The sequence below is a fragment of the Opisthocomus hoazin genome, chromosome 9, assembly GCF_030867145.1.
Source record: "Opisthocomus hoazin isolate bOpiHoa1 chromosome 9, bOpiHoa1.hap1, whole genome shotgun sequence".
In the NCBI taxonomy this organism is placed as follows: Eukaryota; Metazoa; Chordata; class Aves; order Opisthocomiformes; family Opisthocomidae; genus Opisthocomus; species Opisthocomus hoazin.
In genome coordinates, this window is record NC_134422.1 from 24,999,342 (window position 1) to 25,012,500 (window position 13,159).

The window sequence follows — 13,159 nt, forward strand, 5'->3', positions numbered from 1 at the left end:
GTTCAAGAAATTTCTCTCAAGTCAAACTCTACGTGGTCCTAGGTCCCACACACCAAAGAGGGCAAATTCTTCAGTATTAGGGTAAAACTCCAGCTCCCCTTCTCTCTTCGGTAAAGCCAAATGTGCTACTCATCTCCTCAGGTTCTTCTGCCTTTAAAAGTTGTTATTTGAAATCTGTTAGAAAAGAGAAACTCTTCTTCCTTCCCAAAGATTCATATAACTTAAGTAGGAGTCATCCGTTAAGAGTTAACAAATGACCTGCAGTAAAAGTAGTAACATAGGAGAACACGTATATTGTGACAAGTTCTTAGAAAGCCATGCAACCCTCAGCCTGTCCTCACTGCTATTTTCAGCTCATTTCCAAACCTAAAAGAACAGTTCACAGTCCCTCTCTCTTCCAGGAGACTGTACTCCCTGTTACAGCTTCTACAGTAAATCTTGCAAGCAGTTTTGACCAACATAAGCAAAATACCTCACAGGGTAACTAAAGGAATCTGCTTCTGAAGAACTAGGTACTGTAGATGAACCCTGGCCATTTCTATGCAAGAACAATTTCATTATTAGCATTTTACCCATGGTACTGACAAACAAGATTTGAATGTAATAGCACATGAACCAGAAGTGAAAAATCTGTTAATTAAATTTCACTTACATGAATTATGAAAAGGTAAAAAAAAAAAAAAAAAAAAAAATCAATGTCGACGAAAACACACACTCGCTGTCCCACGTATATCAGATGCCTGAATTCTCAAACTATTCAGTAAGTTATTACACCAACAAATTACAACGGATTAAATTTTGCCTTCTCCCACCAGGCAGAAAAAGATGGCTGAAGTCACCGCTACTTAAGGTCTTTCACTCACTGCTGGCAAATTATTCATCTGCGATGCTAGAACAAGCATCGCAGCCAAGTTGATTTACACAGGCTCAGAACTAACTGAAGAGCAGGCAAACTCAGTAACACCAAAGGAAGAAGCACAGTAACAACAGGATGTACTTGACAATTTTAGTTGTTTCCTGTAAAAAACGGGATTCTCTTACAGATGCCGATACGCCAGAGTTACATTCAGCTAGGTTCTTCATATTTCACTCTGGAATTATAGGTGGTTTTCATTTGCGTAAATGCTCTTTTTAAACCTAGAGCAAGTCCCTAGAGCAAGCAATGATGTCATTCAAAAAGTCCCAGTGCTGGTTTTTAAGTATTACCTTCCACCAACTGATTACATAATTTTGACTTCAAAACTTTCTCAAGTATCCAAGCTATCCTACAGTAAGTTCAAGTGAACTTTTATTTAATATCACACAGGACTTTCAGGACCTAGACAACAATGGAAGTTACTCAGATCTAGTTTAGCAACCATTGCTCGAGTACTAAAGATCTGAATGCATGAACTCTAAGAAACTGCAACGCACCAGAACAAACCAAAGAAATTTGCTGCCAAAAACGACAGAGATCCTGAAGTACGTGGGACAGTGCTAGAGCTGAAGAGGGGTAGTTGCACTTTACATATTATCCTCCTGTGAGATAACCAGGATTGCTTTAAAAATTTAAGTTTGAAAAGGACATCCAAGATAGATTAAAAATGGTCTAAGTCCAGTAGAAAAGTTTGTGGTTGCAATAAGCATTGTGTTTTGTGAACACATATGTGCAAGGCAACACACACGCTTACAGGTGCAAACAAACAAGGAATTAAATGAATACTGGTAACTTGAGAAAGGATGAACCAATGTACTTACATTTTACTCATCCCTGTTTACAATTTCATTCAATTTTGACTACAGGAGGAAGCAGAAACATAAGCCTTTAAAATCACTTTTTTTGTTAATCTTTTCACACAGGTTTATTACTATCAGCCAACACAGTCCTTCAGTTTTAACTATTTACAGTTAAAACATAGCTTAGGCTTACATTGCTTCTACCTGAGTATTTCTTTTAGATAATCACACAACTTAAAGAAAGAATGCAAATAATTGCAGTGAGGATGTTACTTGACACACACACACAAAAGAAAAAAAAAAGAGAGCAAATAGCTGTTTCCTCCACCCCCACTCGAAATCATTTTGAGGCTTGAATCCAATGCCACCACCGAGCCACATCTCCTGGTCAGGCACAGCACGCTACAGCTGCGGCAGTAGGCAGGACCGTACAGGCTAAGCCTGGCGGGTACACATACTCAGAGGCTTTCAAGTATTTGTGAGTTATTACACGAATCACTTGTCCAAATGACATTAGTTTGATGTACTTACACTAAAAGATATTTTTTGGCTTAAGGTTGATTAAGCAGCATGTTCATGAAATGTAGAACAAAAATTGCATCAAAATAGCTTTACTGAAGCTTTTATTAAGTTCCGAAAGTTTCTTTAGATATGCTACATATGCAGTTCTTTTCCTGTACAAGAAACTCCTCACTTCTAAACATAAAACATTCCATTAAAATACTAACTGCAGTTAACAGATCAATTGTTTCTGGTTTCCAAGTCCCAATTTTCAAGGCAGGAGCTACCTGCTGAGATGAAGAACTTCTCTTTTCCATTTCAGAATTAGCAGATCTTATCTCCTGCTACCTGCTTAAGACTCACGGATTGGGGTGAGGGGGGAAACACCTTTTGGCTTTAGTTCATACTGAAGTGAATTCATCCAAAGAAAATATTCTCTTTCCAATTACTAAACTGGAACTAATTCAATCATTAGTTTGTCAAACCTTGCCTGAAAGTACCTGTGCTGGGGAACAGGGGTAGGAGGATAACAAAATAAAAAGCCAACAGTCTTTCCTTTCTGAAAAAGCTGCATGTTGGCACAATATAACAAATATGACTTTTCACTGAACACTGCAGAAAATTATAAACAAACAAATCTGTAGTTTAAATACATAAATTAAGTTAGTAACAGAATATAAACTAAGACCTTAAAATAACAAGCATTCAGAATAATGTTTAATATATTAAGGTCTCTTCTTTATTTAATATCCACAATATTATTCACACCAGGAAGGGAGCAATAGGTAACATTAAAGCTCAAGGAAATTTGCTCATCTAATTCATTTGGCAGCAATATAGCAGTTTTTACTGGAAGTTCTTGGAGCCCACCTTCTGTGTACAATCTGTATCACTGAACTTATTTATTGTAAACAGTCATATACATCATCCACTGCTGCAGAAAGAAAAAAAGCACAGGTTTTAAGTTCTGGCAGCGTACCTTAATCTATGAAGTACAGATTTATCTTCACGTAATAGTCTGCAAATTGTTGCCTACATGATTTCATTTACAATCATTAACATTTCCAATTAAGTAATACCAGTCAGCTCTCAGCATGGGCTAGCAAGTAACTGCACACCAGTTGCACCAAGCTGACGCTTTCTTCTTTTGGAGATAGGAACGGATCTTCAAGCAACAAACAGTACCCGAAGAGCCTGACTCTTCCTCCAGTGGCAGAATGGCCACAGACTCATGCTAGCAATATTCTCCACAATAGAGTCCATCCCTCTGCAGCAGCAATCTCAACCCGGTGTGACAGACAAGGACTGCCAGCCCAGCCCAGTCCCACTCTTCCCTCCCCTCACTCACAGCAGGCATGGAGGCAAGATCCCTTCAGCCTGTCATACATCATCTTAGTTAAGACAAAGTCCCCCTTTTCTTTTCCCACCTCACAACAATGACTGCAGTTACATGATGACTGTTACATATGGGAAATAAAACCTCAGTGCTTTGGATTTTAAAAGACAAAATCTTGAGGCTAGACAAGAGTCTAAAAAGAACTCCCTGTTTATAAAACATTCTGCATGCACAGATTCATTACGCCTACTAATCCAAACAAGTAGAAAATTAACACAGAACGTGTTACATAAAGATGAAGAACAAAATCAAGACTATACAAGAGAAATTAAGGAATTTAAATTACAATTCAGTTGCATATCTTCTTGACCACAGCCTTCTTTCCCGGAGTTAGTCTCAGACAGAGAAGCACAAAGCGCCCAAAAAGAGTTATCTCAGTCCACTGTGCTACTGAATTATCACCAATTACCACTGCTTTATTACTGTTATAGTGAAATATTAAAATCACATAAGCAGCATAAGTGAACTCAGGAGCTATAACTACCTGCTAATCCCCACATCCATTGATTTTTTTTAAGAGAGTATTTGTTACTCAAAAGTCAAAAGACCATTCAAATGACAGCTGATTTACTATTTATGTCCAGCTTATTATCCAATTCAGTATATTTGCTGAATATAGATTCAGTAAATTTACTATTTTCATTAATATTTAAGGGTGATTTTTTTTCCAGAGAGAGAGTTTGCTAGTCGGAGAACAGGCATGCACCCCTTGTAAGGATAGATGGCCAAAAGCAGGATGAGGGGAGAGGTAATAATCTGTCACTTCAAGTACTAGCAGCCAGCCATAACTAAGTGAGAAGAGAGAGAGATTACTGATGTGACCAAAGCAGCAATGACTCTACAAGTTAGAACAAACTTGTCAATAAGACTTAAAAGCCACACCATTATCTCTGCACAATCAACAGCCATAAAGCTTTATCTCAAATTCAGCAGAGTTTGGGTTTTCTATGATCCATACAGTAACAAGTATGCTTAATAGTCGCTTGAGCAGGAAAAACAAGACAACATGTTATAACAATCCACCTAAACAAACAGCTCCATATTAATGCATTTTTCAGTATTTAAGAAGTGCACAGAAATTACAGATGGAAGCAACTTGTCTGGACCTGAAAATTAATTTAACAAATGGATTTTTGATCAGTGACTAACCAATCTTTTTTAATTATGGGTGCGACCTGACTCAAACTGAGGCCCAAGTGCTGAACAACAGCACAGACGTTCATGCTAACTTGCCCTGTGACCCTACGATTTATATATGCTCACTTTATTCAAGATACCTTTGCAAGTAACTGCAAACTGAAATTAACAAGTCACAAGTGTCTATTTCAGTTTGTTTTCTGACAGCACCTTAAGTTTTGCTGTTAAGGCAAAAATCCAATTCCTACACTGAACATGTAGAGCAGATTACAGAAACAGTCAACAGCAAAAAACATTGATGTGACAAAATTATTACACTCCTAGAATAAGGAAAAAATTAGAAAAGACATATGGCAGGAATATCCCTGAATATACCAGGTAACAAGCAGCAGAGCCTAGAAAAAGAAGAGAAAGAGTCAAGGGAAAAAAGGTTGCACATAAAGCTTCCTGTCAAAAGACTGAGCACACAGGTACATTGATATGTATTTGTTCGGCCACAAAACAATCCATGTATATACCTACAGCATATACAATATTCTGAACGATACAAAATACAGTGTGTAAATTTTAAAAAGGAGCACCCTCATGACATGCTCGGTATGTCCACTACTGTTCATTTTCCAAATCTCTTCAGAAGTTCCTCCAAGTCACCTAGGAGCCACTACCTTCAAAGACAGGAATACCGAGCACCAAATATGGTGCTCTGCAATGCCTAGCAGCTCCTAGATTTCTCATTCTCACACCACAAAGGTCATGGCGGGGGGGGGGGGCGGGGGCAGGGAAGAGGAGGTATAATCCAGGTACATGCATAATTTCACTTTCTAAAACAGATGTCAGTAAAAACTCAATTAGAAGACATTTTAGTTGCATTAAACTTCTGTGAAAACTCTGGGTTCAGTAATACTATCTCAGCTGCTTAACTGAAGGAAAAGATTAAGAAGTTGAGTTACCTTGGAGGTTTGTGATACTGGCACAGGAAGTCAAATCTGTCGTCTGGCACAGGTACTCGACTCTCATTTGGATCAATAGTACAGAAAGGAAAATTTTCTGCTGCCGCTTGACTCTTTGTTAACACATTAAAAAATGTCGATTTCCTACAAACAAAATACACACATTTTTAAAGAAGTTCAAATTAGAAGCATTTAAAAGGGCTGTACAGAAACACATCTTATTCCAACCCAAAAGCAATACTGAACTTTCCCTTTACTTCAACAGCAGTGACCACTACCCTGATTCTAGCGTAAGACACTCTCAAATATGCATACCGTGTCCTATTGAAACCCAATGATGTTTACCCCTCTTCCCTGCAAACTCCCCTAAGTGACTACATTGCACATCTCGGTTAGCAAACACATTTTAAGTCAAAACCAAAGCACAGCTCTGCTGGCCACTACTCATTTTCCTCAAGCACAAAGTGAGAACCCGATAATGATGCTTGAAACTTTTTGTGAGTGAACTACTTTTGCCAAGACTCACCAGCTCTTTCCACAACTGTATTGTTTCTTCAGATTTATTTACATATTAGCACAATTTCAGTATCTAAGCAACAAAAGCCAACAATCAAATGAGAACAAAAGGGGCATAGAAAGGAAAACACATCAGTTCCTCAATTACAAGTATTCTATTGTACATATGAAGGTACAGTTCTACCTTACCAAACATTTTTCAACCTCGTTAAATATCAATGGGAAAAAAAAAAACCTGCAATGATGAAAAAAAATGAAAAAAGAACATTTTCACTCAAGCCAAGTAGCAGATTATTTTTTTAGTTGGCATTTATTAAACAAACAGAGAGAAAATCTTGAGTGATCATCAAGAGAAAGTTCTTAATCAACCCCTGAATGTTCCACCATAAATATTCTGGCTTGTTTGGGGGTTTTTTTCCAGTTTTACGTAACTTCTGAGCCACTGGGGAAAAAAAAAAAAAATCTGAAAGCTGCCTTGCATACAGCCAACTCCTCAAAAGTCAGCCACAATTTTCTTTGAAAGTTACATCATAACCTAATGCAACTGCTGTTTTTCCCTATTCACATGTCCTACAATGTTACTGCTAATTATTTCTAGTGTGCACTTACCTAGACCCCGACAAATAATAAGAAAGCAGTACTTATGGTGCCGAGACACGCTCAAAGACTTATCCTCTAACTTTTTACAAGATTTAAAGTTTGAGAATGCCGAGAACTTCTTCTAGTAAATATGATACAAATTAATACCAACAGTTTCACCCAGAACTTCTCCAGGTAATTCATCATCCTTTTTAAGTGCCTTAAGTATAGGTCCCTTGAGGAGCCATAACAACTACAGACAAGAAGCATGATGGAGAACGATTCCTCTTCCATCATCTCTCCCAAACTGTAACTTGCACAACTTTTTTCACTACAAACTCTGAAGAAGTTTTGAGAATGGAAGTCCTCTTCGCTGCTAATGACACTTATGGCACCATTAACCCCTTCCCAGGCACACCACCCGCTCCAAAAAAGTAAAATACAGAAGCAATTTGTGCGCACATGCGTGTGTGTGTATGTATTTGCACAAAAACGTGCATTACACATACACAACAGTGCCAGGAAATGCGAAAGATGTAGTATTTTATAAAACTGCCACTGCTAAGACTTTTTTTTCTTTTAATTCTTCCCTATACCTTGCCCCGATTTGCACGCACCAGTCCGAGGGCTCCACATCGCTCCCCCGTAAGCGGCTCAAGGCACAGCTGTGCGCCTGTCACCAGCACAGGGAGCCGATCCCTCGGCTCGTACGTGCACCCCCAGGCAGCCGTCCCCGCCCCGAAACCCTGCCAGGTCGCTCCACCCAGGGAGAGCGGGGAGCCCCGGCCCGCCCCGCCGCCCCCCCCACCTACCCAACGTTGGGCAGCCCGACGATCCCGATCTTCAGGGACGTCCCAAACCTTCCGATGATCGGGTGCGGTTTAACCCCGTCGCTTCCCTTCTTCGGGGGCATCTGAAAGCACAGAGCAGAGCGCAGGCTGAAGGCGGACCGCCGCCGCGCAAACCCTCCGCCCCGCCTCGCCTCACCGCGCCGGCCGAGCCGGGGCCTCCTCCTCGAAAAGGCCGAGGCGAAAACACTCCGCCCCGGCGCCGCCAAACCGGAGGCGCGGCGGTTCCCCAGCCCCGCCGGCTCCCCCCACCCCGTTCCCCGGGCCGGGCGGAGCGAGCCGCGCTCCCCTCCCCTCACCTCGGCCGGCGGCGCCGAGCTGCGCGGCCCCCGCCGGAGAGGAAGAGGCGCGAGCGGGCCGCGGCACACGGAGGCGCCGGCGGAACAGGCGGGGTCGCGGCCGCCCATTGGCCGGGAGCGTCGCGAGTGGAAAGGTCGCTCCGGGAGGGCGGGGCGGGCGGGGCGCGGCCCTCCCCCCACCCGCAAATAGGAATTTATGTAACTTGTACAGGAAAAAAGACGTTCATTAGGCCGCATTCCGTCTCTACGTCAGTTTTTTCCTTCCGTCATAAATCTGTGCCAACACCACCTCCAGAAACCACCGAGACCGTCAATCCTTACCTCAGCTGTACCCGCAATGTCGTCCCGAGAGCCTTTTGAAATATCCGAACTGACGAGGAATTCCTTTTTACCTCTAAGTCCTGCTCAAAGAATTTGCCAAAAATAAATGAGTCGGTCTTCAGCAGGAGAACAACCGTTCTCCCGACCTAAAATGGCCCTGTCAAAGCGTGTGATGCCATGACATAGGACGCCATTACGTAGGACGCCCTTCTCTCCAGCTTTTTTAGTGAATGTCAGCTCCAAAATCCTTCCCAGGTGACTACGGCTCACAAGGAAACCATGACCAAGAACCCGGGCCCTTGTGCAAATAACAACATAAATGAAAGGGAAACACCAAGGCGCAAAGAGTTACACCGCTCTCTGCGAGTCGAGACGTGGGCTCAGACTGCCCGGTCTTCCGCTTCCCGACCCAACGGCCCTGCATCAGAGCGGGAAGCACTGGGAAGGCGAAACACCCGGTGCCCAGAGAAGAGCCCCGAGCATCCGTGCGCTTTTAGGGTTCAGAGGAGCGTGGGTGGTTGAGCACACCCCTAGATTTTTGTCCATGCTTATCTAGATATTTATAAAGATGGCATATGGTCAAGAGGAGCCCGCTGTAAGCACATTGGGATTTATTTATAAACAGCTGGGGTGGCAATTAAATAAATAATGAAGTAATCATCATCCTCTCAAGAGGATGATCTGGGAATAAAATAGAGATTTCAAGAGGAAAAGATGAAACATATAGAATCTGTGAAAAATTTATTGTGGAATGTTACAGAAGTCAGACCAGGACTCTTCAAAGAATTAAAGACATTTTCTTTAACTCAGGCTCCACTTCTCCGAGCCATTAAAGACAGGCACCATCAAGCGTTTGCCTGCTAGGAAAATTGAAGGAGAGAAGGCAGTAAAAACTGTTCTTATAGCATGTCCTATTTTAAGTCCATAAGATAAAATTCTCAAAACTTGAAAAACACCAGAGTGAAGGAGTCAAGGTGAGAATATCATCAGATTATATATCATCGCTGTCACAATAAAAGGAATATAATCTTGAACATTTTTTTTTAATCTTTTTTTTTCTTTTTTCTAAGAAAGGACACTTTTACTAACCCTAATTTGGAATCACACACAAAAAATGGCTGTTACAAGTTTTCATTTTTTTCAGTGACATGAGATTTTTGCAACAATATGATTGAAGAAAAGAATGCCGTATCGGTTCAGAGCTTTTCTATTAGTAGTGTGATAATCAACAATAGTCAGCCCTTACCAGTAACATGCTTATATGGTCTTCCTGCTGTCTATAAAATCCAACACTATACATTTAAGAGGAGAAAAAAAGGAATATCGACCAAGTAATTCGGATTAAAATGCAGTTACTTAGCTGTTGAATTAAGTTAATTAAGACCACAAACTTTCTGAGAGGCTGCTTTTGCAGAACTTTTCCATTTATTAAATCTTCTCATCATCCTAACACATTGTCAGACAATTTTGTGGTCCGTCTTCTTAGTACAGGCATGATAGCTCTCAGAAGATAAACTTTTTGACTGTTGTCTTAGAATAAAGATATTTAACTCTATGAAAATTTGTCGGTGACCAGAAAGTTGGTATTTATCTAGCAGCCAGGTAAGTTTAACTTTTTTTTTTCTCACCAGTTCATAAGCACAATACAGGCCTAAGCAGTTTGCTACATGAAGTAAAGGAGTGTGTGTATATATATGTAAAAATAATAAAGCCTACAATAGGTATAATTCTGATTTTAGCTATCTGGGAAAGCAGCTGAACTCTGGAAGAGAAAAAGAAATCGTTACGATCCTGACTACTTTTGTTGCTGTACTTGAGCATGTCTACGTATAGTACAAAAGTCAGTGCTGTGCGTGCAAAAATTTGCAAGTTTGAATATATTTTTTTAATTTATGCTTTTCATACAACACCTTGTATTAATTCTTCCCCACCCCCCCATTAATCTCTGTATCTAATTTACTGTTAGCATGGCCACTTCAATAAATATAGATACAGTACTTTAAAGCATTTGAGTCCTTCAGCTAGAAGTTGTCTTTTGGCAATGCAACACTTCCTCTTACCTGCTTTTGGTTTCAAGTTGCTTTTAAAGTCATGGTTTGCCTTACTTGGTTGAATGTTCCTACCCAAATCTGTCATAATGGTGAAAACCTCATTTTAAACTGGCATGCGTAGTTTAAACCACAGTAATCTTAACCGTATTGCATTCAAAATGTGTTTTATAAGTTTAATGGAAAAAAAACGTCTAGAGAGCAGTCATCTCAATGTCAACTCTCCAGCACAGAAGTGCTGCACAAATACAGCTCATTGTACAGCTGGAACACGTGCGGAAGGCAAGCAGCCCCGGAGCAAGTCTACCTGATTAAAAACAATGTTTAAGGGAGAGTAATAAAACAAACACCTTGTGGTTTGTGCCACCAACATATTCTTTGCTTTTTCCTTCCCAGAACATATATTTACTGCAGAGTCACCGGTAACTGCAGAAATAAGTGGTTTTGCAGAACTGAAAGAATAAACACCGAGCCTCTGATCCTTGCTGTGACCAGGCAATGTTCAGCGCCGTGCGGGGGGTGAGAAGAACACAGCTGCTCCTGCACACCACTGCTCCCCAACTGCCTGCGTCCGTGCCACATGGAGGGGACCGGGTGGCTCCCGGTGATAAATACACTCTGCACTAAAAAGAAATATCACTCAAGGACATGATCTGAACTAAATGGCGTTCGCTGAGTTCTGTGAAGTTTGAAGGGTCTCATCACCCAGCTGAACTGTGCTTTAATACAGTATTTTTAAGCTTTATGTTTGGTAGGGTTCAAGAGGGTTTGGTTTTTTTAACTCTGGATTCATCCAGTTCCATAGAGAATCTAACCTTATACCATTCTTCATATGCTTCAATTCATGCTATGCTTTGCATTTGATATTTACCTATTTTCTTGCTGTTGCACTACCTGGCCTTGCTGGCATAACGGTAACGGGTTGTTAATGGCATTATTGCTGCTCCAAAGTCGGTCAGGATTGCTGTGGTGGCATAGTGGATCTCTCACCCCTTTCTGCAATATCCCAGACTTTGGCAGGCAAGAAGCGTATGATGCAGAACAGTCTGATCTGTCATATAATAATACTTTATTTCTAGATTATGAGTCTGGAAATTTCAGCTGAATTTCATAACTTTAACATTGATGATGTCACCAACAGGCACAATGCGTAATGAGATTTTCATAGTGAGAGAAGTGAAAGACACATTCGATCACAGAAAGAGAGAGAAAGCCAAGAAGAGAGAGAGGTACTATCATAGGAGAAATTCCTGGGAATGAATGAAATTTTCGTTCAAAAATGAATTATTTTTTTTTTATAACTTGTCTCTCACCTCTAGATTTTTTGTGAGGTATGAATCTGAAGTTACAAGACAGAAAGCTAAAGTTTTAGTCTAGATTTCTTAACTGCGTGCAGTTAAATGGCCATGCAAGAATCGTAGCTCTTGCTAGCTTTCAAAGACATTTCATGTTTCCCTTCTAGGGCACAGAAATGTCTGTGACATAACATTTTTGTGATAGAATCAATGACTTCATTTTGTTTCATATATCGAAAACCATACAGAAAAGTATTGAGAGATTTGGATAATTGAATTCAAAACCTTGTTCTTAGAGAAAAAGCCAGAAACCTCATTTGAGGCCTAGACTAATGCACATCAAGTTATTTTCTAGCCTGATAAGATCCTGTCTATTTCGAGGAAAGAACAGACTGATGAGTTACCTAACAAGCTGCATAAGTAAGATGAAAACTACACTTTTTATACACTAGGAAAAAAAAAATTATGTATTTATATATATATATATTTTGTAATATATAATTTGCAAAATGGCTGTAAAATGAAAACGAAACAAAACTTTGAAGGATATCATGCAGCAATTCTTAATTTAAAGCATTTACTATTTTATAGCCCAAAGTGTTCACATAAAACTGATTAATACTACTCATCTACATTTCTAGAGGCTGGGAAAAAAAGTTACTTGCGGTCAATAGTTAGGACACCGTTTACAAAATAGCAAAGAACTCTTTAAGCTCTGGAAAATCTGCAGCCTTCACCAGGTCAGCCAGAGTTCTCATAAAGAATCGCAACAGCTGCAGCAGCGCAGAGGCAGCCCTCGCTCCAGCAGCGACGGGGGGTAGCGGGGTGGGTGCTGAGCCCGGCGCAGGGCACTGCAAGGGGCTCTGACCTGTCCCGCTGGGCCCGCTCCTTGGAGCACCAGAGTGCATCATGCCTCTGTGTGTAGAAGGATGGTAACAGGAATAGAGCCTACACCCTCAAGACAAGATTACATACAAAAACATATAAAATATCAAGAGTTTACAATGGCAATCATCTAGAAGTTTTGCCTCATGAAGCTACATCGTTTGGATGGTCAACTGGGTGTATACCTCAGGCCAACTCAGAAACACTGTGCTGGCACCACAGCCAACAGACAGAAGGTGCGATGGCAGTTTCAGTTCTTCATTAGGATCATAGTGATTTCTGTAAATACTGTGGAGATTTATTTTCTAGAATGCTTCAGTCTCCATGTAAATACTAACTGCAGACTGCTGGTATTGTAGTCTTGAGGTTATGATAAAAAACCAATTATTTCTTCCAAGGAATTCCGTTACGTATTATATGTAATATATTATATGTAATATGTGTTATAAACAACAACAAAAAAAGGCCATTTAAGCCTTGGATCATATATATATAAATTTTCCTTCATTTCATGGTAGTGTTCTTGTTTGCAAGAAAAATTCGTAATACGATTATGCCTCATTTAGGTGTTCAGGAGAGGACCTCTTAGCTACTCTGTAACTTCATGATGCTCCACTTGAAAAAAACAGCAGCTCAGCAAATCTTCACTCAACACCAATGTTCTCCCC

At 40.5% G+C, this 13,159-nt stretch overlaps 1 protein-coding gene across 1 annotated transcript in view; it reads right to left on the reverse strand.

Annotated features, from left to right (window-relative positions):
- Positions 1-8,036, reverse strand: part of OLA1 (Obg like ATPase 1) — a 105,173-nt gene extending 97,137 nt beyond the window's left edge. The window contains exons 1-3 of the mRNA XM_075430133.1: positions 7,943-8,036; positions 7,608-7,708; positions 5,701-5,844 (exon numbers count right to left, since the gene is read on the reverse strand). Of these exons, the coding sequence (XP_075286248.1) occupies positions 5,701-5,844; positions 7,608-7,708 (245 nt within the window). The 5' untranslated portion in view covers positions 7,943-8,036. The remainder of the gene's footprint in view (positions 1-5,700; positions 5,845-7,607; positions 7,709-7,942) is intronic.
- Between the last annotated feature and the right edge of the window lie 5,123 nt (positions 8,037-13,159).